The sequence below is a fragment of the Desmodus rotundus genome, chromosome 7, assembly GCF_022682495.2.
Source record: "Desmodus rotundus isolate HL8 chromosome 7, HLdesRot8A.1, whole genome shotgun sequence".
In the NCBI taxonomy this organism is placed as follows: domain Eukaryota; kingdom Metazoa; phylum Chordata; class Mammalia; order Chiroptera; family Phyllostomidae; genus Desmodus; species Desmodus rotundus.
The window spans coordinates 39,757,423-39,780,201 of NC_071393.1; the positions used below are offsets into that span (position 1 = coordinate 39,757,423).

General features: G+C 39.2%; 1 protein-coding gene across 4 annotated transcripts in view; it reads left to right on the forward strand.

Annotated features, from left to right (window-relative positions):
- POLE2 (DNA polymerase epsilon 2, accessory subunit) overlaps positions 1–19,613 on the forward strand; it is a 28,690-nt gene extending 9,077 nt beyond the window's left edge. Inside the window, exons 6-19 of one of the 4 annotated variants that reach the window (XM_024557476.3) lie at positions 1,153–1,227; positions 3,635–3,718; positions 4,330–4,386; positions 4,836–4,884; positions 5,515–5,587; positions 8,137–8,309; positions 10,947–11,036; positions 11,204–11,258; positions 11,847–11,906; positions 11,994–12,071; positions 13,795–13,903; positions 14,727–14,903; positions 16,638–16,705; positions 19,488–19,613. In XM_024557476.3, coding sequence (XP_024413244.1) covers positions 1,153–1,227; positions 3,635–3,718; positions 4,330–4,386; positions 4,836–4,884; positions 5,515–5,587; positions 8,137–8,309; positions 10,947–11,036; positions 11,204–11,258; positions 11,847–11,906; positions 11,994–12,071; positions 13,795–13,903; positions 14,727–14,903; positions 16,638–16,705; positions 19,488–19,506 — 1,167 coding nt within the window. In that variant the 3' untranslated portion in view covers positions 19,507–19,613. The remainder of the gene's footprint in view (positions 1–1,152; positions 1,228–3,634; positions 3,719–4,329; positions 4,387–4,835; positions 4,885–5,514; positions 5,588–8,136; positions 8,310–10,946; positions 11,037–11,203; positions 11,259–11,846; positions 11,907–11,993; positions 12,072–13,794; positions 13,904–14,726; positions 14,904–16,637; positions 16,706–19,487) is intronic. The other 3 variants (XM_045192676.3, XM_045192675.2, XM_045192674.2) reach the window with 3 other exon arrangements.
- Positions 19,614–22,779: the final 3,166 nt, after the last annotated feature.

Below are 22,779 nucleotides of genomic sequence, written 5' to 3' on the forward strand. Positions count from 1 at the left end.
GTTATGTTTTAAAGTCCATTATTTTGAGTGTGTCATTTAACCCCCTGAGCCTCATTTCTTCTCATCTGTGAAATAAATGAAAGGGTTACATTTTATTTTAGTCCATTCATATTTTCATCACAATTGTCTTCCTGAAAGAAATCTGATTTTATTGTTACTCTACTTCAAAATCTTTGTTTTCCATTGTCTGTAAGGCAAACTCCTTTGCTTGGCATGCAAAGTCTGTGCTGCCAGGGCTCTTTATTGGAGGTTACAGAAACTCAGATTGACTGGAACAGAAAGAAGTCTGGAGGTCCCCTGTTTCAGGCATGGGTTGACCCGGGTGCCTGCACAACATCATGAGGCATCTACCTCTTTCTGTCTCCCAGCAACTCTAAGATACATTTTACTTTCAACAAGTTGTGAGGTGACAGAGATGGCACTAGTAACCTTAGCCATGGTTTCTTATTGGCTCAGCTTGAGGCCCTTGCTCAGTCCTGAACCAATCACTGATCAAAGGAGTACCTAGATTCATTAGGCCTTGACGGCCTATCTACGGAAGGGGGAAAGGGCACCAACTCTACCTAAACTGCACGGACCCACAGTAGGGTGGGGAGGGTTTTCCAAACAGAGGCTCCAGCTTACCTCTTGCCTTGTCTGACATTCTGCCTCACATACCTCCTGTTGCAACGGTTCCTAAATACTCCTCTATTCTTACAACTCTTTAATGTGACACATCCCTTCCTCTGCCCGGAGTGTCTTGTCTCGGGCTCCTTTTCTTTCCTACTAGCAAAGTCTTTTATCATTTAGAGTCTCATTAAGTGGCCCCTTCTGCCAAGGCCCCTTTTTATTTTGTATTGTGACCTCCCGGTGCTCGCTCTCACTGGCTGCCCTGCTCTGAGGATGGCAGCGTGGTTTGTTGTCTTCCTGTCCGCAGGCCAGAGTGTGCTGCTACTGGGCACGCGAGAGACTTAAGGTGTTTTAAATGATTTTATTTTCATTTTTTAAATTATATTTCTAGATTTCTACATTCAGTTATGTGGATTTTCAAGTTTGAGAATAGATAATAGAAACATTAAATTTAAGGACTGTGTTTTGTCAGGGTACTATTTTCATGAATCTGAGTTTCAAACGTGTGCTTCAGTAATTCATGTGAATCTTTCTTTCTTACAGAGGACCCACAGACACGAACTGTTTACTCCTCCAGTGATAGGTTCTCACCCTGATGAAAGCGGAAGCAAGTTCCAGGTCAGAACCTTGTCCTAGTTATTTAGGGGGTGTAAGTGTATAAGTTTAATATTTATTGCTTGTTCTAATTTATTGAATTTTAAATGAAAATGAACCACTAGTAACTGTTTAACTAGCTAACTGACCTGTGCCTGTTGATAAAGTCCATGCCCTGTGTCCTAGGTCCTACAAACCTCCAGTAAAAGCAACAGTTTCCTTTGGGGGCAGGCCCTGAGGCTGTGGTAACCCCCAGATGGTCTCTGGCCACAAGACAGATCCCTAGTTCTGTCTCCTTAGTATCTAGCGAATGGTTCTCCTGAGCCATTTGTTAGATACTGTACTGGCTTTGTGTCCAACCCTCAACATTACCCTTCAGCCTCACTCTTACTCCAAAATACTGGTCCTTGTCCAGCCCTTCCCTCTAGTGACCACCACACACTTGTTCAGCTACAGTGGACTGTATCAGTCGGAGTGATAAGTTTACATGGGCACTAAAGAAACAGCGTTCATCAAATGAATGAGACAGGCCACAGGGCTGTGGGGACCCGAGGAACAGAGGTGAGAGGGACAATTTCTTCTGTCTGTGGGCCTTCCACTTCATACTCTTATACCTCGGAAAGTGATTACCAACCAGCACTGTCGCTCTTGTCCCAGAAACACACCTAATCACTGTTGGTCCATCTGTAGCTGTTTCCTTCTCCAGCACTCAGAACCCACGGGGGGATAGTCCTCAGCTGCTTGTGTTGGGGCCCCACCATTTCGGCAAGGTTCCAAGTAGGTTCTGAAGAGGCCCAGTCTCTTCTAAGGTTCAGTTCTCCACCAAGTTAGATCAAATCATCATGATGAGTAAACTGATAGATTCTAAAACAGTGATACCAGATAATGCTCAAATTAATGTTTGATGACTCCATAAGGACAAGACATTTATAGTATTTGACACTTTCTGCTTTTAACTTCTACCAAGAAAAAAATATAGTATGTTTTGGAAATTGATATTACTTATTTCTCTCTCTCTCTCTCTCTCTCTCTCACACACACACACACACACACACACACACACACACTCACACTCACACAAGGTTTCCTATGGCAACTCAGATACCCATAGTATGGAAGCAATATTTCTCCTCTCCTCTTTGCGAAAGTGACTTTAAGGCTTAACTAAGTATTTTGTTCTTTTCAACCTTTCTAAGCTGTTTAACTATATATCCCTGATGACACCTTCCGTACCTGAACTGCCCCTTATAATACCTCTATGGTGATCTCACTGTATGGAATGCAAAAATGGTGTCCTGGGAAACCCTTACTTGTAGTTTTAGACTCCTGTGTTGCTTGCTTGCTTGATTGGTTTTATGTGAATTTCAATATTTTCCCCAGTCTTTAAATTGTATTTTTATTCTCTTAATTGTCTTTTTGAAGAACCTAAGTTCTTAATTTGTTGAAGTCCAACTAACAATTATTTTTTTGGATAATATTTTTGGCATTGTTTTTAAGAAATCTTTACCTAACCCAGTTTTAGAACACAGGTCTAGTATATATTTTTTTCATATTTATCCTTAAGTATTTCATTTTGTAAAAAACTATTTTAAATGTACATTAAACTCCTGTGTTGCTTTAGGTTCATGTTTTTATTTATTTCTTATTTATTTTATTTTTTTGAAGATTTTTATTTATTTATTTTTAGGGAGGGAGAAAGAAAGGGAGAGAAGCGTCAATATGCGGTTGCGTCTTGCATGTCCCCCCCTGGGGACCTGGCCCCCCCGCAACCAAGGCATGTGCCCTGGTGGGGAATCAAACTGGTGACCCTCTGGTTTGCAGGCAGGCGGTCAGTCCACTGATCCGCACCAGCCAGGGCTAGGTTCCTGCTTTTAAAGAGGAACTTCAGTATGAAATTTAACAGTTATTGTTTTGGGATGATGGGATCACCGGTACATATGCCTTTATTCTCAATATTTAAAACTTCTCTCCTTTAGTACACATCCATTCTTTGCAATATATATCATTATGTGGTAAAGATGAAGGAAGCTCTACCTGGCAGTTTCTATAAAAATAAGAAGTTATGTACCCATTCATCCAGCAATTCTGTTTAGCTTTTTGTAGGTTGAAATTATATTTTGTAAGTTTTATTTGATTTTCTACTATAAAGTAGGTATAAACATTGAAATGTACACAAAATTATTTATAAAAAGATTAGTTTCTTAAAAGAATATATATATGTATTTTTAATGTATATATCTTGAGAAAGAGAAACAAAGATTTGTTGTTCTACTTATTGTTGCATTTGTTGGTGGATTCTTGTATTTGCCCTGAGCAAGGATTGAACCCACAACCTTAGTGTATCAGGATGATGCTCTAACCAACTGAGCTACCCGGCCAGGGCCAGAATATATATTTTTAATCTTTAAGGATTTATTTTGTTTTATTTTAGCTTAAAACAATAGAAACCCTATTGGGCAGTACAACAAAAATTGGAGATGTAATTGTTCTTGGAATGATAACACAGTTAAAAGAGGTAAGTTAAACTTAATAAGCATCAAATTTTTATGTGCACCCTTCAGACTGATGAAATGTCGGTTACATATAGCATTTCTGCAGAGAGGAGAGGAGCCTGGTCCTCACTGAAAGCTCTTACCTCAGTCACAAGTAACCTTCCCATCTGTGTTTGCTTTCCTGGTAGACATCAGGAAGGAGTGTCTTATACCGGCCACCAGATCGCAATAATCTGAAATTAGTCCCCTACTGACCTCTGGTTGAACTGAGAGTACTGAGTTTCTGAAAAAGCAAAGCTTCAGACCACATCCTGGTCCCTTGGAGACACTGCTGACTCTCTTAGGTGAAGCCACCTGGTGAGATTCTTACCGCAGCCAGGAAGCGTCTCTCTAGCGGTCTCTTGATCTTCAGTGGTCATTCTTTAGGTACCTGGGAGTCTGAATCTCAATGAAGTGATTAGTCTGAAGTTACCAGGCTAGTAAATGGAAAAGCCTGGACGAGGAATTGTTGAGTTTTGAGGTATACTGTACTCATTACTATATTGTTTTGTCAAAATTGTCAGTGCTTTAATTATTTAAACATAGTATTCATTTTTATGTAATCGTGAACATATGTCTTTTAATTTGTTTTTAGGGAAAATTTTTTCTGGAAGATCCGACGGGAACAGTACAACTGGATCTCAGTAAAGCTATATCCTTCACTTTTATTTTTTAAAATCTATATCCTTTACTTTTTTTTCAATCTGTGAATTACGGAAATTGGTTATATGTCATTCTCAAATTTAGCTATTTGGTTTCCCAGTGTAACTTTCATATGGTGGTGGAGTTGGAATTTAGAGACATAATCCTAAATACTGACAAAAATACTTTAATTCCCTCTTATTTGGAGAACTCAGACAAATCACTGAGGGAGTTTATAACATGCTGAGCATGATTTACACTGTTAGTTACCAGGTTATATCCCAGAACCACATATACGGACATTTAAACCTAAAATTTTTTAAGGTGTCATCTATTCACATTTTCAAATGGGAAGTCTTTGAATTTATCATTTAGAAGTTCTGGTGGACCCAGAATGTATGTTGACTTTATCACCACCTCAAGCATAGAAATAAAACTATTTTCCTCAACCAGGTGTACCAGTTTCACAGTGGTTTATACACAGAGTCATGCTTTGTCTTAGCAGAAGGTAAGTCAGTGTGCTCTTCTCCTGTCCTCGTCATTCTCCAGCAAAACCATTTCTGCATTGGTTAAAATGCGTTAATAGGGTATAATTGGGAGAACATGCATTATGAGAGCATACTTTCGACAGCTTTAAATAACTCTTCAGGCTGCTAATTGGCACAAGTTTCATTTTGGGTTGATGAAAATATTCTGAAATCAGTGATGATGTTTGTACAACTTGTTATATATTTAAAAACCACTGAATTAGATACTTTTAAAGGTGGATTATACGGTATGTGAATTATATCTCAATAAAGTTGAAAACAGATTTTACATAGGGTCATAAAATGAAACATTTCCTACTCTGTGTACCTTATCTCTTTACTGACACATATATTTTGAATAAAATGAGAAGTTTTAATTCTGAATCTATTTCTAGTTCATGTTTTTTAATTTTTTTCTTTAAATGGAACTGAGATTGTCTCTGGATCTAAAGTTGTTCTCCAGCTCAGCGGGAACGGCAACTTCTGTAGTTAGTTGGCAGGGGATGAGGTGAGAGCCTGGCCTCACTGCTGTGTGTTTTATGCTTTTGTCCTTTCACACAAGAAGGAGAATTGAACAGATGAAAGTGACTTTTTTACATATGTTTTTTCAGGTTGGTTTGAAGATCAAGTGTTTCATGTCAATGCCTTTGGATTTCCACCCACTGAACCCTCTAGCACTACCAGGTACAAACATGTTTGACTTAAACCCTGCAGGAATTTTGTAATACTGGCAGGAAGGAATGTACGGTAGTGTATATATATCATACCTCAGTTATTACAAGGCCTTAGACTTGTGGTAGAATGCAAAGAGCAATGGAGAATTGGAGTCCGAACACTGGGCATTGTATGCAACTGAAAACTACTGGATTGACTCCAATTAGTTGCAAAAGCATCTCTGTACTTTTTAACTGGGAAAGAATTCCAGTTGGCCTGTCTTACTTGTCTGTAGGGTTGATGAGATAAGAGAGAAGAAAAGACTTAGGAGAAATTAATTGCCATGTTAATATAAAGTTCTTATTTTTGTATTCAACTAATGAGTGAAAGTTAAAAGAAGCAGATTCTATAGCTCATTAATATAAATGAAAGTATCATAATATTAGACATTTCCAAGAGGGCCTTCTCTGAGAGGAGTGAGTTCCTGTCTCTTGAGCTAACTGAGCAGAGGCTGAATGGTGGAATAAAAGTGGTAGCTGGTAGGCTAAGGGTTGAATTTAGTCTACAGATTCTTTCTTTCCTCCCACCCTCACTCACTCACTCACTTCCCTCCTTCCTTCCTTCTTTCCTTTTCTTTCTTTCTCCCTCCCTCCCTCCCTTCCTCCCTCCCTTCCTTCCTTCCTTCCTTCCTTCACCTTTGAGGTGTTAAGACACATTTTGAGTTAGTTCCAACATTTAAAAATAGGAGATTTCTCATAAACTCTGTATTTCTGAGCTCTCTTGAGCCATTGATCTGGGGACATGATGCCTGAATTCTCACCTGGCTACAACCCTACTGCAGTGACCACCCATTTGGGGCAGGTTATGTGTGTGCACCCCAGCTCATATCTAGTCAGCCCCAGCTGGCAACTGCTTTGATATCTGTGTTTCCTTCCTGAAGCCTGTTCGCATTTGAGTTTGCTCCTCTGGGAGGTTAAGTTGCTTTCTAACTTGAGATTCTATTGTGAAGGTGCAGGTTTCAACACGTGTAAGGATTAAGATGTTAGTTCTGCATACCTTTATCAGTTCAGGTGCGGAGGCCAGGTTTCCCGCCTGGGGGTCACGGGCAGGGCAACCTTTATGGCGCAGCTCCCCCTCCTTTGAAGTAATTTGGGGACAGTGCTGGTCACACTAAGGAGAACACAAGCCCTCATCCAGCCAGCTCGAATTTAAGTGAGTGTTTTCAATGCTAGTTTGTGGCTTTTTACTTTTCAGTCAAAATTGTTCTCCTAGTGCTTTAGATTCAATTACTACTTGGGAATGAGAGGTATAGTTGAGGAAGCTGGCAAAGAGTGTTACCATTTGCTTCAATTTACCAAAGAGATTGTCAGTATAATGTCCCAAATAATGTTCAACTTAAATTATGCCATTTTCTCTAAATTGAACTGTTTTGCATGTGTTTAGTACACCAAAGACTGGTATGAGGTATCATAAAGTACATTAAAATAAAATAATCGTTTTATTCCTGTTAGAATTGTAAATTACTTTTCTCTTAAGCTACCTTCCAAATAAAATTCAAAGGGCTGTTTTCTGCTGGTAGTGAGTGGATTCAACAACAGACATTTTATTAAGTAATTTTTATGTGTAAAATACTGTTTTAGGGATATAAATAAGTACACTTAAGTCTACAGCATGGTCCCATCCCAGAGGGATTTACACCAGCCTAATGCCTCCCCACTATGGACAGTTTGTCTGTAACTTTTTGGAATACAGATTTGCCAGAACTTCACTGCTATCTTCATCAGACTTTCACTGGTACAGGGCATGTGACTCATGTTTTCTGAGTCCAAGGTGGTGGTAGAATTTCCAGAATTTCTTGAATATTTATTTCTTTTCAGATTTGACAACTTAGGAGAAAGAGTGCTGTCAGGTCTGTGTTTGCACTGATGTCCCATGAACCATGACAGCAGGGGTTATCGGGGCTCTTCTGGGCTTAATTCGGAAGTCAGTTTAATGGGCACTTCTGTCTGTGATACTCTGGTGTGTGCTTGGGGATATATTTACTTGAAGTCACCATACAATTGTATCAACTTACTATATTCCTCTGTAACTGCAAGATTAGTACTGTAATAGCATACTTTGGAAAATGCCAGATACAGTTACAATAACAGCTGCCATGTTGGAGTGCTCACAAGGTACTAAGCCCTGAACCCTAAGAGCTAGACCTAACATACCTCCAAATTTTCACAATTCTAGGATTTAAGGTAGCGAGCACTTTAATTGGATATTGTTCAAACTGAGTACCCATTTCTCTTACTTTCAACTACATGGGACATTATGATTTATTTTAGTATTTGCTTTTGTCAGGTTTAAAAGGCACAGATACAGCCTATTAAGAATTTTATTTACTGTTCTATTGCTCCTTTTCTCATTTTAGAACATTTAAATAAAGTTGTTTGCTACAAATAATACATTTTCATGGTACTATATACATTGATGGAGAAAAAAATCTCATTAGATAGAAAGAAGGTTAATTTGTAAAATTATAAAAATATTTCCAACAGAATATAGAAGATAATAATTATGTTATAATTACTTAGGGCATACTATGGAAATATTAATTTTTTTGGAGGGCCTTCTAATACATCTGTGAAGACTTCTGCAAAACTGAAACAACTAGAGGATGAGAATAAAGATGCCATGTTTGTGTTTATATCTGATGTTTGGTTAGACCAAGCAGAGGTGCTGGAAAAATTTCACACCATGTTTTCTGGTAGGTTTCATTTTTTAAATTCCTTTTGAACTATTGTGAGAGGTCATGTTTTAAAATTAAATTCTTAAAAAAAATTCTTTTTAAACAGTAATCTGGTTTTTTTAAATGTTGATTCAGCACTGAGATACTTTAAATGAGTTCATCTTAAAGACTTACATTTTTACATTTGAAAAATAACTGTGTATGTGTGTGTGTTCACGGTATATAAGAATTAGTGTAAAAGTGGATAAGAGCTTGGGCTGTGGAGTTTGACAGAGCTGGGTTTAAGTTGCAGCCTAATACCTGGGGCAGATTGCTTAATCTCTCCAGCTTCTAGGGATGCTTTGAGGATTAATCAACACATTGCAGGGCCAGGCACATACATAATAAGTACTGAATGGACCTATTATTATTATTACTTGTATTTTTAAAATTTTTTTCCCTGGTAAGGAAAAGGAATTTACTTAAGAAAATATATTTATAAATGATCAAGCATATGAGAAGATGCTTAATCATAAATTCAAATAAAAATGCAAATTTAAACAGTGCATTATTTTCACCTTTTATATTGGCAACTTTAAAAAAAGCAATTTTTTAAAAAGTATATTAATTATGTTATTAGTTTTCCCATTTTTTTCTCCCCTTTTATTGCCCTCTGCCTTGCACCCCCCTCCAACCAGCATTCCCCCCTCCATAGTTCATGTCCATGGGTCTTAACATATAAGTTCTTTGGCTTCTCCATTTCTTATACTATTCTTAATCTCCCCCTGTCTATTTTGTATCTACCATTTATGCTTCTTATTCCCTATACCTTTTCCACCGATCTCCCCCCAACCCACTCCTTGCTGATAACCCTCCATGTGATCTCCCTTTCTGTGATTCTGTTCCTGTTCTAGATGTTTGCTTAGTTTTTTTTTTCTGTTTTTTAGGTCCAGTTGTTGATAATTGTGAGTTTGTTGTCATTTTATTGTTCATAGTTTTTGATCTTCGTTTTCTTAAATAAGTCCCTTTAACATTTCATATAATAAGGGCTTGGTGATGATGAACTCCTTTAACTTGACCTTTACAATGGGAAGCACTTTATCTGCCCTTCCATTCTAAATGATGGCTTTACTGGATAGAATCATCTTGGATGTAGGTCCTCGGTTTTCATCACTTTGAATACTTCTTGCCAGTTTCTTCTAGCCTGCAAAGTTTCTTTTGAGAAATCAGCTGATAGTCTTATGAGAACTCCTTTGTAGGGAACTGTCTCCTTTTCTCTTGCTGCTTTTAAGATTCTTTCCTTATCTTTAGCCTTTGGCATTTTAACTGTGATGAGTCCTGGTGTGGGCCTCTTTGGGTCCAGCTTGTTTGGGAGTGTCTGTGCTTCCTGGACTTGTATGTCTATTTCCTTCACCAAATTAGGGAAGTTTTCTTTCATTATTTTTTCAAATAAATTTTCAGTTTCTTGCTCTTTCTCTTCTCTATGATTCAGATATTGGCATTTTTGGAGATGTCCCAGAGTCTTAATATACTCTCCTCATTTTTTTTGTTTTTTGTTTTCTTGAATTCTTGTTTCTTCCTTCTGTTCTGGTTGAATGTTTATTTCTTCCTTATGTTCCAAATCATTGATTTGAATTCGGGCTTCCTTCCCTCCACTGTTGGTTCCCTGTAGATTTTTCTTTATTTCACTTAGTGTAGCCTTCTTTTCTTCCCTTGTTTTTGCTGTACTCAGTGAGTTCTCTGAGCATCCTGATCACCACCAGTGTTTTGAACTCTGCATCTGATAAGTTGGCTATCTCTGTTTCACTTAGTTCTTTTTCTGGGGTTTTATTCTGTTCTTTCACTTGGGCCATGTTTCTTTGTCTCCTAGAGTTGGCAGCCTCCCTGTGTTTGCTTCTGTCTACTAGGTAGAGCTGCTTTGACTCCCTGTCTTAGCGCACCTGTTCAGTTGTAAGGGGCAGAGCATTAGGTGTGCACCAGGGTGGGGCAACCTGCTTCACCGCTTTGTGGTGCTGTGTCAGTGGGAGGGGTCGAGAGGGGACAATGCTGCTGCCTGGCCTCTGAAAGTTTGTTGGGCACTTGCCCTGATTCCAGTCACTTCACCCAGTTCCCGCATGAAACTGATGCCCTTCTAGCTGCTGCCCTGGTGATGACTCCCAGAGTGGGTGGGTTTGTGCTAGGACCGTGTGGGCCCTTTGAATGGACACTCCAGAGAAACTGGCAGTTTCTTCTGACACCCCAACCCCCACTGATTTTTACAGCCAGAAGTTGTGAGGCTTTATCTTCCCAGCGCTGGAACTCTGGGCTGCGCTGTGTAGCCTGGGGCCTGGATCTCTTACTCCCCAGGGTATCCCTCTCGATTTTTACCCACCACACATAAATGTGGGACCACCCCAGTCTGCTGCTGTCAACTCTCCAGGCATCTTTGTGCCTGTCCACGCAGTACCGCGTCCTTATCACCCCAGCGCCCATCTGTGCCCTTCCTACACATCTGGGTGAATGTGACTTCTTTAAATCCTTGGTTGTTGGACTTGTATACATTTTGATTTTCTGGCAGTTCTGGGTGTTTTTTGTTTTGAGGTTAGTTGTAATTCTTTTAGTGGTTGTGCATGTCTACCTGTGCCTCCATCTTGGCTGGAAGTCCAGTAATGATCACATTTATTCACATATTTTTAGGTTATTCACCAGCCCCTCCAACCTGCTTTATTCTGTGTGGCAATTTTTCATCTGCACCATATGGAAAAAATCAAGTTCAAGCTTTGGAAGGTATTAAGGGACTACTGAATAAGTGTTTCTACATTTGTATAAACTAATAAGCAATAATCTATGTTTTAATTTTATTCAAAAGATGTAAGGTTGTAACTAATGAAATATAATTTGATTTTTATGTGCATTATTTGCAAATTAAATTTAGTATCTCTTTAAAATTTTAGATTCCCTAAAAGCTTTGGCAGACATAATATGTGAATATCCCAATATTCACCAAAGGTAATGGTTTCTACTGCTATATTTTTATTTAAACGATTTTGTTTTAAAAAACAAAAAATGAATCTCAAGTTTGATGTCAGTGATTATTAAAAAAGGAATAGAAGAACATGTTGAAGAAATTAGTACAGCTAAGAGGTAAAATTACCCTCACCCCATGATAACATGTGTAACACTGCACTAGATGCGTAGAGTGAGAACTATGAAAAGGATGAGTGACAATTTCAGACGTATTTTGAATTTCTTGGTAATTTTACTCTAAGTCTAGAGCTGCATTCTTCAATAGGATAGTTAGACACTGGCCACACGCGTCTTTTTAAATTTAAAGTTGAGTAAAATGTAGGATTTAGCTGCACTGGCCACAGGCCAAGCACGCAGTGAGTGAACGGTGCAGATACAGAACATTCCTGTCCCTGCAGGAGGTCTGCTGCACAGTGGCGGTCTAGACACTGTCAGTAGTTCGTTTATTAAAATGCATGGAGTTTTTTAAATGTCCTAAAATTTATTACCTAAAGGCAATAAGGTGTTTTTAGAAAATTGGATAGAGTTACAAGATTTTAAAAAAATGAATTCTGTTGAATTTTGCTACAGTAGTCGTTTTGTGTTTGTACCTGGTCCAGAGGATCCTGGATTTGGTTCCATCTTACCAAGGTAAGTTTTATTCAGATTTTTGTACCAATAAGGAAAATTTTATAGAATGTAAAAATATATACTGTATCACATGAATTGTTTTTTTAGGCCTCCACTAGCTGAAAGCATTACTAAAGAATTCAAAAAAAGAGTGCCCTTTTCGGTTTTTACTACCAATCCTTGCAGGTAAATGTTACAATTTTGTGTTTCTTTCATTTAAAAATTAGTTCTTAAAATTTGTCTCTGAGTTTTTACTGTTAGGAGGTAAATATAAAATTTCTCTTTATTTCAGCTTTCTCAAAATACTTTAACTATGCTTAAATAATTCACTAATAATGAATTTAGAAGCTTGACTAATAGAGATTTTAAAGTAGATATTTTCGAGCGGGGCCAGGTATCTCAGTTGGTTAGCGCATAATCCCCATGCACCAAGGTTCTGGGTTCGATCTCTGGTCAGGGCACATGCAAGAATCGACCAATGAATGCATAACAAAGTGGAACAACAAATCAAGGTCTGTCTCTACCTCTCTCTCTCCCCCTTCTTCTAAAATCAATCAATAAAAAAATTTTTAGAAATAAAATATTCTTATTACACATCCTTTAAGAAAAGTGACAATGGCAGAATGTGAAAGGATTACACATTTACTGTGTGTGCTGCTTACTGTGATCAGAGGCTCTCCCGAGGGTATACACCCTCAGTCCTTGCTTCTCTTCTGTGCCCACATCCATTCCTGCTGGGACCTTTCCAGCCCCATGGCTTTAAATACCATGTGTGTTTGACAACTCCCACATTTACGTATCCAGCTCGCACCTTCTCCCAGACTCCAGCCTCACGTATCCAGTCGCCTACTCATCATTTTCCACTGGGTGTCCAGTAGACAACTCCGGACTGAACCTCTGGTCTTCCTCCTCCTCTGTCAGCCCCCAACCTGCTCTGTAGCCTTCTTCATCAGAGTTCATAGGATCTTTATCCTTTTAGTCACTCAGGCCCAAAACTTTGGGTTTCTCTCACATGCAGTTTTTCAGGAAGTCCTTCAAGAATTTTAAGGAAGACTTCAAAATATGTGTAGAATCTGGCTGCCTCTATGTCTGTGACCCTCTGTCATCTTCTAGCCTGGGTTACTGTGAGGGCCTCTTGGTTGGTCTCTAGCTTCTACCACCTTCTGTAGTCTATTCTTAACACTGTGCCAGAGTGATCCTTTGAAATGTAAGGCCCCTTACTGACCCTGAAAGATGGGACCCCCCTCATGTCATTCAATAACATCCGGTATCCTTGCAGTGGAAGTCAGAGCCCTGCGTGGTACGCCTCTCGTGTCCTCTCTGATCTCTCCTCCTACTTTGCCTCCTCACTTAGTCCAGTCACTACCACAGCTTTTTTTCTGTCCCCTGGACGTGCCAGGCATGCTCTGTCTTAGAGCCTCTGCTCTACTTGTTCCCTCTGCCTGCAGTGTTCTTCCTCTGTCCGCCTTGCACCTCCTCCAAGTCTGTCCTCAAATCAGACTTCATTGTGAGCCCTACCTGTTCCGGTCCTTCTGTCTCCTCCAGCCTTCTAGACCTTCTCTTCCCACAGATGTTCCCAGTTAACCGTTTTATTTTCCCATACACGTAATCATACTTTATAATTATCGTGTTTATTGTTTATTTTCTCTGACCACCCTTCTCTCATTAGAATGTAAACTTCATGAGGACTGGGATCTTTTTGTTCTGACCGCTCATTCCTAGAGTGCCAGCCACGTCTGAAGAGCTCAGTGAATTACTGTCTAATGAGTGAATGGAAAAATTATTATTGAATTTTTGCTGTGGTAAACAATGGACAGTGGGAATGGTTTTGTGTTATAAAATATTTTGCCTTTTAAATTACCTTATTTTTTTCTGATGAAGTCAAATTCAACTACTGTTTTCATTTCAGAATTCAGTATTGTACACAAGAAATTATTGTCTTTCGGGAAGACTTAGTGAATAAAATGTGCAGAAACTGTGTCCGTTTTCCCAGTTGTAATTTGGATATTCCTAGTCATGTAAGTTCAGAGTTTTCTTTATGAAACTATCTTACATGTCGCATTACATAAAATTTTAAGCCACTTGATTATTTACTCTCTTATGTATATTATGGTTCAAAATAACTTGAACATGCTTTTGTCAGTAAGTTAATATTTGTTACTAAGTTAGTGTTTCTCATCTCTCACTGAAGTATCCCCTAATGGGTGGAAGAAGACCCAGAACAAGCAGGAAATTTCATTGAAGCTTCTTGTTAAGCTTTTAAACTCATAAATCTTATATTGTATTTCAAAATATATTTGTTTTAAAGAGATATTCATGTTTATGAAATATTTCTGTGATATGTCCACATCAGGAAGATGCGTAGTGTTTACCTGGGAGCTTCAAGGTTCCAAGATGTGTAATTATCAGTACCTGGTTCAATGCGGCCCTTTTCAGAAGTGTGACCATAGACCGTACAGAGCATTTTCTATATTTTATAATATTTAAAGCTTACATAGGTTACATATCTACTCTTGGCATTATTCAAGCTATGGAATTATTTTCAGATGAACAGAATTCGTATGAGTTTATTATATAGCTGTAAGTATAGTTGCCCCAATATGAATATTGGGGAAATAGCTTTTACGGAATATGGTATTAAATGAAAACTTGTCAATTTTTCCTAAACTACAGCATAGTTAATCTCATTTCATATGTTTCCCAAAGCTCTGTGATTCAAAGTTCTCCTAATGTTTCTTATATTTTCTAGTTCCTTTTTGGTAATTAATTTTTAACTTGAAATTGTTAATTGTTTTAACTTTTCCAAATGAACTAAAGCTTGTTTTGTATCATTCTTTTTAGTTTGTAAAGACTATCTTATCCCAAGGACACCTGACTCCTCTACCCCTCTATGTCTGCCCAGTGTACTGGGCTTATGATTTTGCTTTGAGAGTGTACCCTGTGCCTGATCTGCTTGTCATCGCGGACAAATACGATCCTTTCACTCTGACCAACACCGAATGTCTCTGCGTAAACCCAGTAAGGATGTAGTTAACACTGTACCCTCAGCGTTTGTCATGATTAGAGTGTTATTTCTTTAAATTTAAAATATGCATTTAATAAAATTACTGTTGGAGGAAAAATGCTCTTAATGGAACACTGAAGTAATTTGATATATCCAGAAAGTTCTTAAACTTTTAGTATGGCATGTGACTATAAAGTAATGTGACTTTTTCTAAAAAAAAAAAAAAAAATACACCAAAGTTTATAAATCCAAATGAATATTTTTGCCCTTCAAAGTAACTTGCCTTGGGATTCTTTCTGGGAATAACTTGAAGACGCTGTGTCCATTCTCTTTAAACATATTAATGGTACTTGTCCTTTGAGAAGGCTTTTGATTTTTAGAAATTGCCCAAGTCCTCCAAAATCTAAACCTGGTAAATGTGGAAATTCTTATTGGGATACATTTTAAAGTTCATTTTTATCCAGAACTTTGAAATTGCTTCAGAATCTTGAAGTGGCTTCAGAATTTCTACAGAAGTATGATCGACTTTCAAAGTTAGGGAAGGAACACGGCATGAACATTGCCGCTGATGTCAAGATGCCTTCACCAGAGGTTTTGTACTCTGTGCTTCCTGGATTCTCGTGAATTTTAGACCTTAATACTTTTTTGTTTCATCTGGGTCATTTCTAGAAACATCCTAACTCTTGCTTACTGCTTCTTCAAACACACACGTATTATGTCCTGCTTCCTCTAAGACGGGGTTTCTCAACCACAGAACTATCGGCATGTTGGGCCCCATCCTTATTGTGGAGCACCGTGCTGTGCATTGTAAGGTATTTAGCAGAATCCCTGGCTTCCCCCACTGGATGCGAGAGGCAGCCCCCAATTTGAACAATCAAAGATGTCTGAGGATAGTTGACAAATGTGCCTGGGGGACAGAATGGTCCTTGGCTGAGAACTACTCTAAGGATGAGCATAGTCAACTGATTTCATTTTATTGTTTGAAATTTGTGGCCTCATTTTTGTAGACTCTATTCACATTCCAATATTCTTTCACAGTGAGGCTATATCCGTATTTAAACCGAACAGTTTGGGTATTCTCATAGTGAATGCTTTTTTTGAAAACATCTTATTTCTGATTTTTCCACCTTTTCATCTTGTAGGTGAGTAAACCACTTCCTACACCATCATTACATCTTTTTACCTTATTTATACCTTTTGGGCCCCAAACTTGCCTCTTACATTGCTTCAGCCCTTCTTGATACTCGTTCACATTAATGGTTGCCTGCAGTGAACGAGGCATTGTGTTAGTGCTGGGGACATGCAGATTGAAGGGACAGAGTCTCTGCTCTAGAGCTTAGTAGTGGACGCAAGTTGTGTGTGTGTGTTCAGTGGCTTTGAGGACGCATAGGAGGGCCATCAAACCCAGATTTTCACTGCGGAGAGGGGCAGGAGAGGTTTCTTAAAGATGGCTGTGTCTCATGTGCATCTTTAGCATTGCACAGTCCTGCTTAGCTCTTACTCTAAGTAGAGCCACTCCTACTTACATTTCTAATCACGTCTGCTAGCACTGGTCTGGCCAGCTTGAAAGACTGCTGCATCAAATGGAGATACAGTAACACCTCTGAAAAGATCAAGCAAAAATCTGCCTCATCACTTTATAGTCACATCTTGTAACTTTAAAGTCATGACCAAGAAATTTGATTTTAAAGATATGAATTCTTCTGTAGAAGTTGAGTGTTTATTTACAGGCATTTTTCTCCCCAAAGGGCTCTTTTCCAAGAAGTGGATTTTCATTCAAAGTTTATTATCCTTCCAATAAGACAGTAGAAGATAGGTAAGTGTGTCCACAGAAACAGGTAGAAGAAACTGTTTCTTGGTACTATATTGCTAAAGGTCGTATGTTCCGTAGGTGTGCTGAGGTTTTTAAAAATGTCTGCAGTGACCCATGGGCAGTGTTCTAGGCTGACGTTATTGTGGCCATGCTGTGTGACATAGAATCATATGTACTTGATGGCATGTTTGTGATGGAATAGATCAGGCACTGTTTTCTGAGGGAAATCTCAGAACAGCTCTGGAGGTGGGCTAGTTCTCTCATAGGCTGACTCCTAATGGTTTTGTATTGTCAGAGGTCAGCCCTGCCCTCCACATGGTTGAGTCTCAAAGCCTAGGTAATCTGCCTTAAATTGGCAGCAGAGAAGTTGGAAAGAGCTGGGTGCAAGTGTGGTGACAGGGAGGTGCTGGGGTTGGGGGAAGGTCATGGAAGAAATACGAGAACAATCACCTGGTGGGTCGTGGGTTTCAAAGCCATAGATCCACCTGCATCAGAATCCTGTGAGGTCCTTGTTGAAAATGTTAAGTTCCAGGATCCTACCCCAGATTTAGCAAGTGGCTCGCTCTGTAGTTCTAGAGCCCATAAATATGCATTTTGACACTATATTCCTTGGATTCAGACATCCTCACATGCAATGTCAGTTGATCAAAGATATTTTTAAAAGCTTCAGTTAAGAACGAATAACCAGATAACTGCCCTCAATTTTTTTGTTAGAGAATATAAGCTCGAACACAGCCCAATTGTCTTTTATTTATAATTAAATTAATTAAAATAAAAATCAACACAATCACATGATAAAATATTCAAACAATGCCTAAAAGTGTACAATTCAAAAGAATAATACCTCTGCTTCCTAACCCTGAATCCATGATAAACAGTTTCTTGTATGTATTTTTTTTTTTTAAAGATTTTATATTTAGAGACAGGGGAAGGGAGTGAGAGAGGAAGAGAAACATCAATGTGTGGTTGTCTGTCATGCTCCCCCTACTGGGGACCTGGCTTGCAACCCAGGCATGTGCCCTGACTGGGAATTGAACTGGCAACCCTTTGCTTCGAAGTCCGGCGCTCAAACCACTGAGCAACACCAGCAGCCAGGGCTTGTATATATTTCTTGAAAAAACAGTTATGCAGCATTCTTGCTGCTCAATATACTTACAGAGGATTGAAGTCCATTCACTTTATGAGATAGTCTGTTTTATTACTTGATTCATTTTTTTGACATATATTTGATTGTTTTTTTTTTTTAAAGATTTATTTTTAGAGAGGGGAAGGGAGGGAGAGACAGAGAGAAGCATCATTCTGTGGTTGCCTCTCGAGCACCCCCTACTTGGGACCCGGCCTGCAACCAAGGCATGTGCCCTGTCTGGGAATTGAACCGGCGACCCTTTGGTTCACAGGCTGGCACTCAGTGCACTGAGCCACACCAGCCAGGGCGATTCATTTTTTTTAATCTGCACCCAAAGATACATTTATTAATTTTAGAGAAGAAGGGAGAGAGCAAGAAACATCAATATGGGAGTGATACATTGATTGGTTACCTCCTGTGTGCACCCCGATCAGGGACAGAACCCACAACCCAGGTATGTATCCTGACCAGGGATCGAAATTGCAACCTTTTGGTGCGTGACATGATGCTCCAACCAGCTAAGTCACTTGGTGTGGGCTATTTGCTTAATGTATTCCAGGCATTGCTTACTTTTTGGAATATAACCAGATACTCTTATAAAGGTCTTTAACCCATAATAAGCCTTACATGTGTTTAGCTTTACCTAGCCCACTTTGAATCCAAAAAGTAAGAATTGATTTGGGCCCTGGTTGGGTAGCTTAACTGGTTAATATGTTGTTCCGACATTCCTAGGGTGTGGGTTCAATCCCAGTCAGGGCACATACAAGAAATCAACCAATGAATGCATAAATGAGGGGAACAACAAATTGGTCTCTCTCTCAAGTCAATGATTTAAAAAAATGATTTGGAATGCCTTCAGGTAAAGGAAGCCATCTACTCCAATCTCACCAGTTCTTGTTGTCAAGAGGTGGATGCCTCTGAGGGCATTTGATTTTGTGACCCCAGGATTAAGTCACCTCTGAGGGCGGTCTACCTGGAACATATTTGTCCCACCTTGTCACTGACTTACTGAACTGAGATTGAGTATAAAACTTGTCCTTCTATGAAAACCAGTATTGAGATCTTTAAACAGGTCCCAGAACAAGAGACATCTGTCTGTCCCAAGCAACTGCTTGGATTCATCTTAGGGAGCCCGTAAATCTTCTGACAGACTCCCTTCCCTTCAGCTGCTAGGAAGCTCAGCCAAACGTGCAGCCCACCTGAGGCCGCAGAGCAATTACAAGCATGAAAGTTGGGTGCAGCCGTAGTATCATCTCCTTTCCTCACCTGTGTTTTTGCTTTACCCTCAGGGTAAATAAGTTCTCACTTATTTAGATTTTAAAGCATGAAAGTGATTAAATTATAAACATTATCTGATTGAAAAAAGGTATAGAATAGTGTTCATAGTATTCTACCACTTGAGTGGGGGGGGGTATGTGCTATAAAAACACATTAATATATATGATTAGACGGTCTTTATAAGGATGTGCTTTATAAGGATATATACTTGTTTCTAAGGAGCAAAAACAGTGTGAGACTGGCATATTTTTCCATCACCTTTTCAATTTGGAACAATATGAATGCATTTTTAAAATCAGTGAACTAAAACTAAATATTAAGAAATATATAATAATTTAGATTTCCAAAGTGTTTCATTTTGTGAATATTTTCTATTTTCAGCAAACTTCAAGGGTTTTGAAATTCTTGAAGACCATCTGAAGAAACAGAATTCATCAATATTTTGCTTAATTTTATATTTTATGTAATTTTGATATTAAGTTACAATAAAATTATGATAAACTTTAGAGTGTTTAATTTTGTATTTTATGAAACATACTGTTACAATAAGCAAGATGGTATACTTTGTACAGTTTTATAGGGAAGATATTTTCTAATCTCTTAAAAATATGAAATGTGTATAAAGATGTAATCTAATTATACATTTGTACTTAAAAACTGAAGTTTCATTATTCTATACTGGTCATACACTAAAGTTCATTTTAAGAAAAACAGATATTTACAATTTTTGAATCATTATTTTAGTCTGACTTAGGTTTTTAATCACTGTAATAGTCCTCTAACAGTACACCTGACAGTTTCAACCTGTTTAAATTTCAAGTCACAACATTTATTCTAGTGAAAACCTTTGTTACAGGGTATCACTTTGATACTTGTTACATAATTATATTTGGCACTGGAAATTTAAAAACACAGTCCCCGTGGTGTACGCATTTAGAAGACGTGTTTACTGTGAAGCAGCACATTTTGGCTGTAATCACTCAACACCATTCTTTCAGTTTATAGTGTTGCAGTAATGGCAGCAAGGGTGCCAATGGTGACGGTGTGCTCAGAGCAGGGTCAGGTAGATCACACAAGATGTGAATGGGTAAGATTTCTCTGAGAAAAGTAACACTTGATCCCCGTGTGGGGAAACCACAGGACGTTCCTGGGACCACAGAAAGCGGGGCACCCAGTAGCTTGTCGGTAGCTCTCAGACCCTCTATTCTGGACCTCTACTGTGTCTATTTGTGGAAGAGTAAGATAAAGCAGTTTGCACTAAGGGGTCCAGCTCCCTCAAAAGGCATTCATATTTTAATAAGAATAGCCTTTCCTCAAGGGATGAATGTTAGTCAAAAGATCACTTGTTTGGGAAATGGGAGCTTTTCAACCACACATTTTTTCTCCAAGGAGCTGTTGGGAAAGGGACTGCCAACTAGTGAGAAATTTGGCGAGGTGGAGAGCATGGATGACTCTTAGGGAATCTAATGAAAACTAAGGGCCCTCTACTCAGAAAAATCGGCATGAGCCTACCCCCACTTCTAGTTTCAAAAGGCTGAGGAGCTCTGTGAGCTTGGTTCTCTGTGGAGAAGAGATCCTAAGAAAGGAAGAGGTGGAGGGGAGACATCAGAAAGCTATTGTGTAAGTCTGCAAGGGAGAAGAGGGAGGCACAGACCAGAAATGCAAAGTGGATACTTTCCGGGTGTATACGAGGAGACAATAAGATTAGGTAAATGAAAGCAGTGCAGAGTCGGGGAAAGAGGAATCAAGGCTTACCCTTGGGTTTTAAGCTTGAGCAGTTGAGCAGATGGGAAGAACAGGTTTGAGGGGAAATCAGGATTCTATTTTGAGATGCCTATCGAACATCCTGGTGGAGGTATCTGGTAGGCAGTGGCGTGAACGTAGAGCTCAGTGGTCAGGTGGGACTGGAGATAAAATTTTGGAGTCATTGGTCTCATTCCACATGAGATCCATGAGGGCAAAGATGTTTTTAAAAAGCATTTGAAAACATTTAAATTGAAGTATGAGATACATAAAAGCCCCCTGTTGTCTGGGTACATTCAGCTATATGAATTTTCAAACTGCAAGTCCTGGTACCAATACCAAGTTTAGGAAATGGAACATTACTTTCAACCCAGAAGCTAACTCCTGCTGCCCACCCCCAGTCACAACACCGCACTCCCCCTTGGAAAGACAATCACTAGCCTGACTTAATATTTATTTTTTAAAGATTTTATTTTTTTTAGAGAGAGGGCAAGGGAGGGGGAAAGAAACATCAGTTGATTGCCTCTCACATGCCCCCAACTGGGGACCTGGCCAGCAACCCAGGCAAGTGCCCTGCTGACTGGGACTGGAACCGGCGACCTCTCGGTTTGTGGTACAAGGCCCAACCCACTGATCACCAGTCAGGGCTTAACAGATTCATTTTCCCAAGTTTTGCCTGTATGTAATGGAATCATACAGTATTTATTCTTTTACATATGATTTCTTTCACACCTTATGTTAGCAATATTCACCCATTGTTTATTCATATTTATTGTGAATATATACATTTTACTTATCCATTCTGCTATTGAGGGGAATATGGGTAATTTCCAATATTTGTCTATTACAGTGATGTTATGACTATACAAAATATAGTCTATGTCTTTAATAGAAATAGAATTTCTTAGTCCTAAGATGTACATTCTACTCAACAGCAATTTTCCAAAGAAATTACCCAATAGACATTTGCAGGATACAAGGGCCAGCTGCTTGGCATCCTGGGAGCACAGTGATTTTGTTTCCTTCCAGCGCCGAGAACAGTGCCGCCGGCACGTACCCACCCGGAAGGGGCGACGAGTGTGCGATCAGTTCTGTTTAAGGAACCAATCGGAACATAGATGGCATTGCAAGCTGTGGGCTTGAATGAAGATCATCTTGGAGGAAGTAAGATTAGATAAGAGGGCTGATGACTAAGCCTTCAGTGACCCCTACACGTAGAGAACTGGCAGAAGAGGAGCAAGTAGAGAAGAAAATGGGAGCCCATGGGATTCTGCAAACCAAAAGAAATGGGTGTTGTAAGGGGGTGCAGTTAACCACTTGAATGCTGCCAAGAGATCGCAAAATAGGGCAGAGTGGGGGAAGAGTCAGGAGTTCTGTTTTTGGTCTAAAGATTTCAAGTCTGAAGGGCTTAAGCTTTGAATCATTCAGATGGAGACCTCAAATGCACAGCTGGATGTGGAAGCCTGGAGTTTAGAACCTGATATGTAAGTCTGGTATTTATGAGTATAAATTTATTTGTGAAAGAGAGAGTGTACATGGAGAACAGATGGGGACCCAGCCTTGAGGCAGTCCCACTGAGAAGGTGAACAGAGGTAAACACCTGCGAAGCAGACCACGTGTGTGGTTAAGTGTACGGTAAGGTAGGAGAGGAGCCTGGGAAGCGCCTGTAACGTCAAGTAACGACAACATCAACTGTGTTAAATGTTGATGAATTTCAACAAAATGAGAACAGAAAAATCATCACTGGACTTAACTACTAATTAATAATTATGGCATCTATAATCACATCTGTAACATCACTCTGGCTGGCTGCAAAACGTCCCACTGTATGGCGTACCAAAATCTCAATCAGTCCCACTGTTGAATTCTTAGATTCTTCCCAAACCATCAGAATCATAAAGTTGCCTTGAGCATGCTCTTAAGAGTTGAA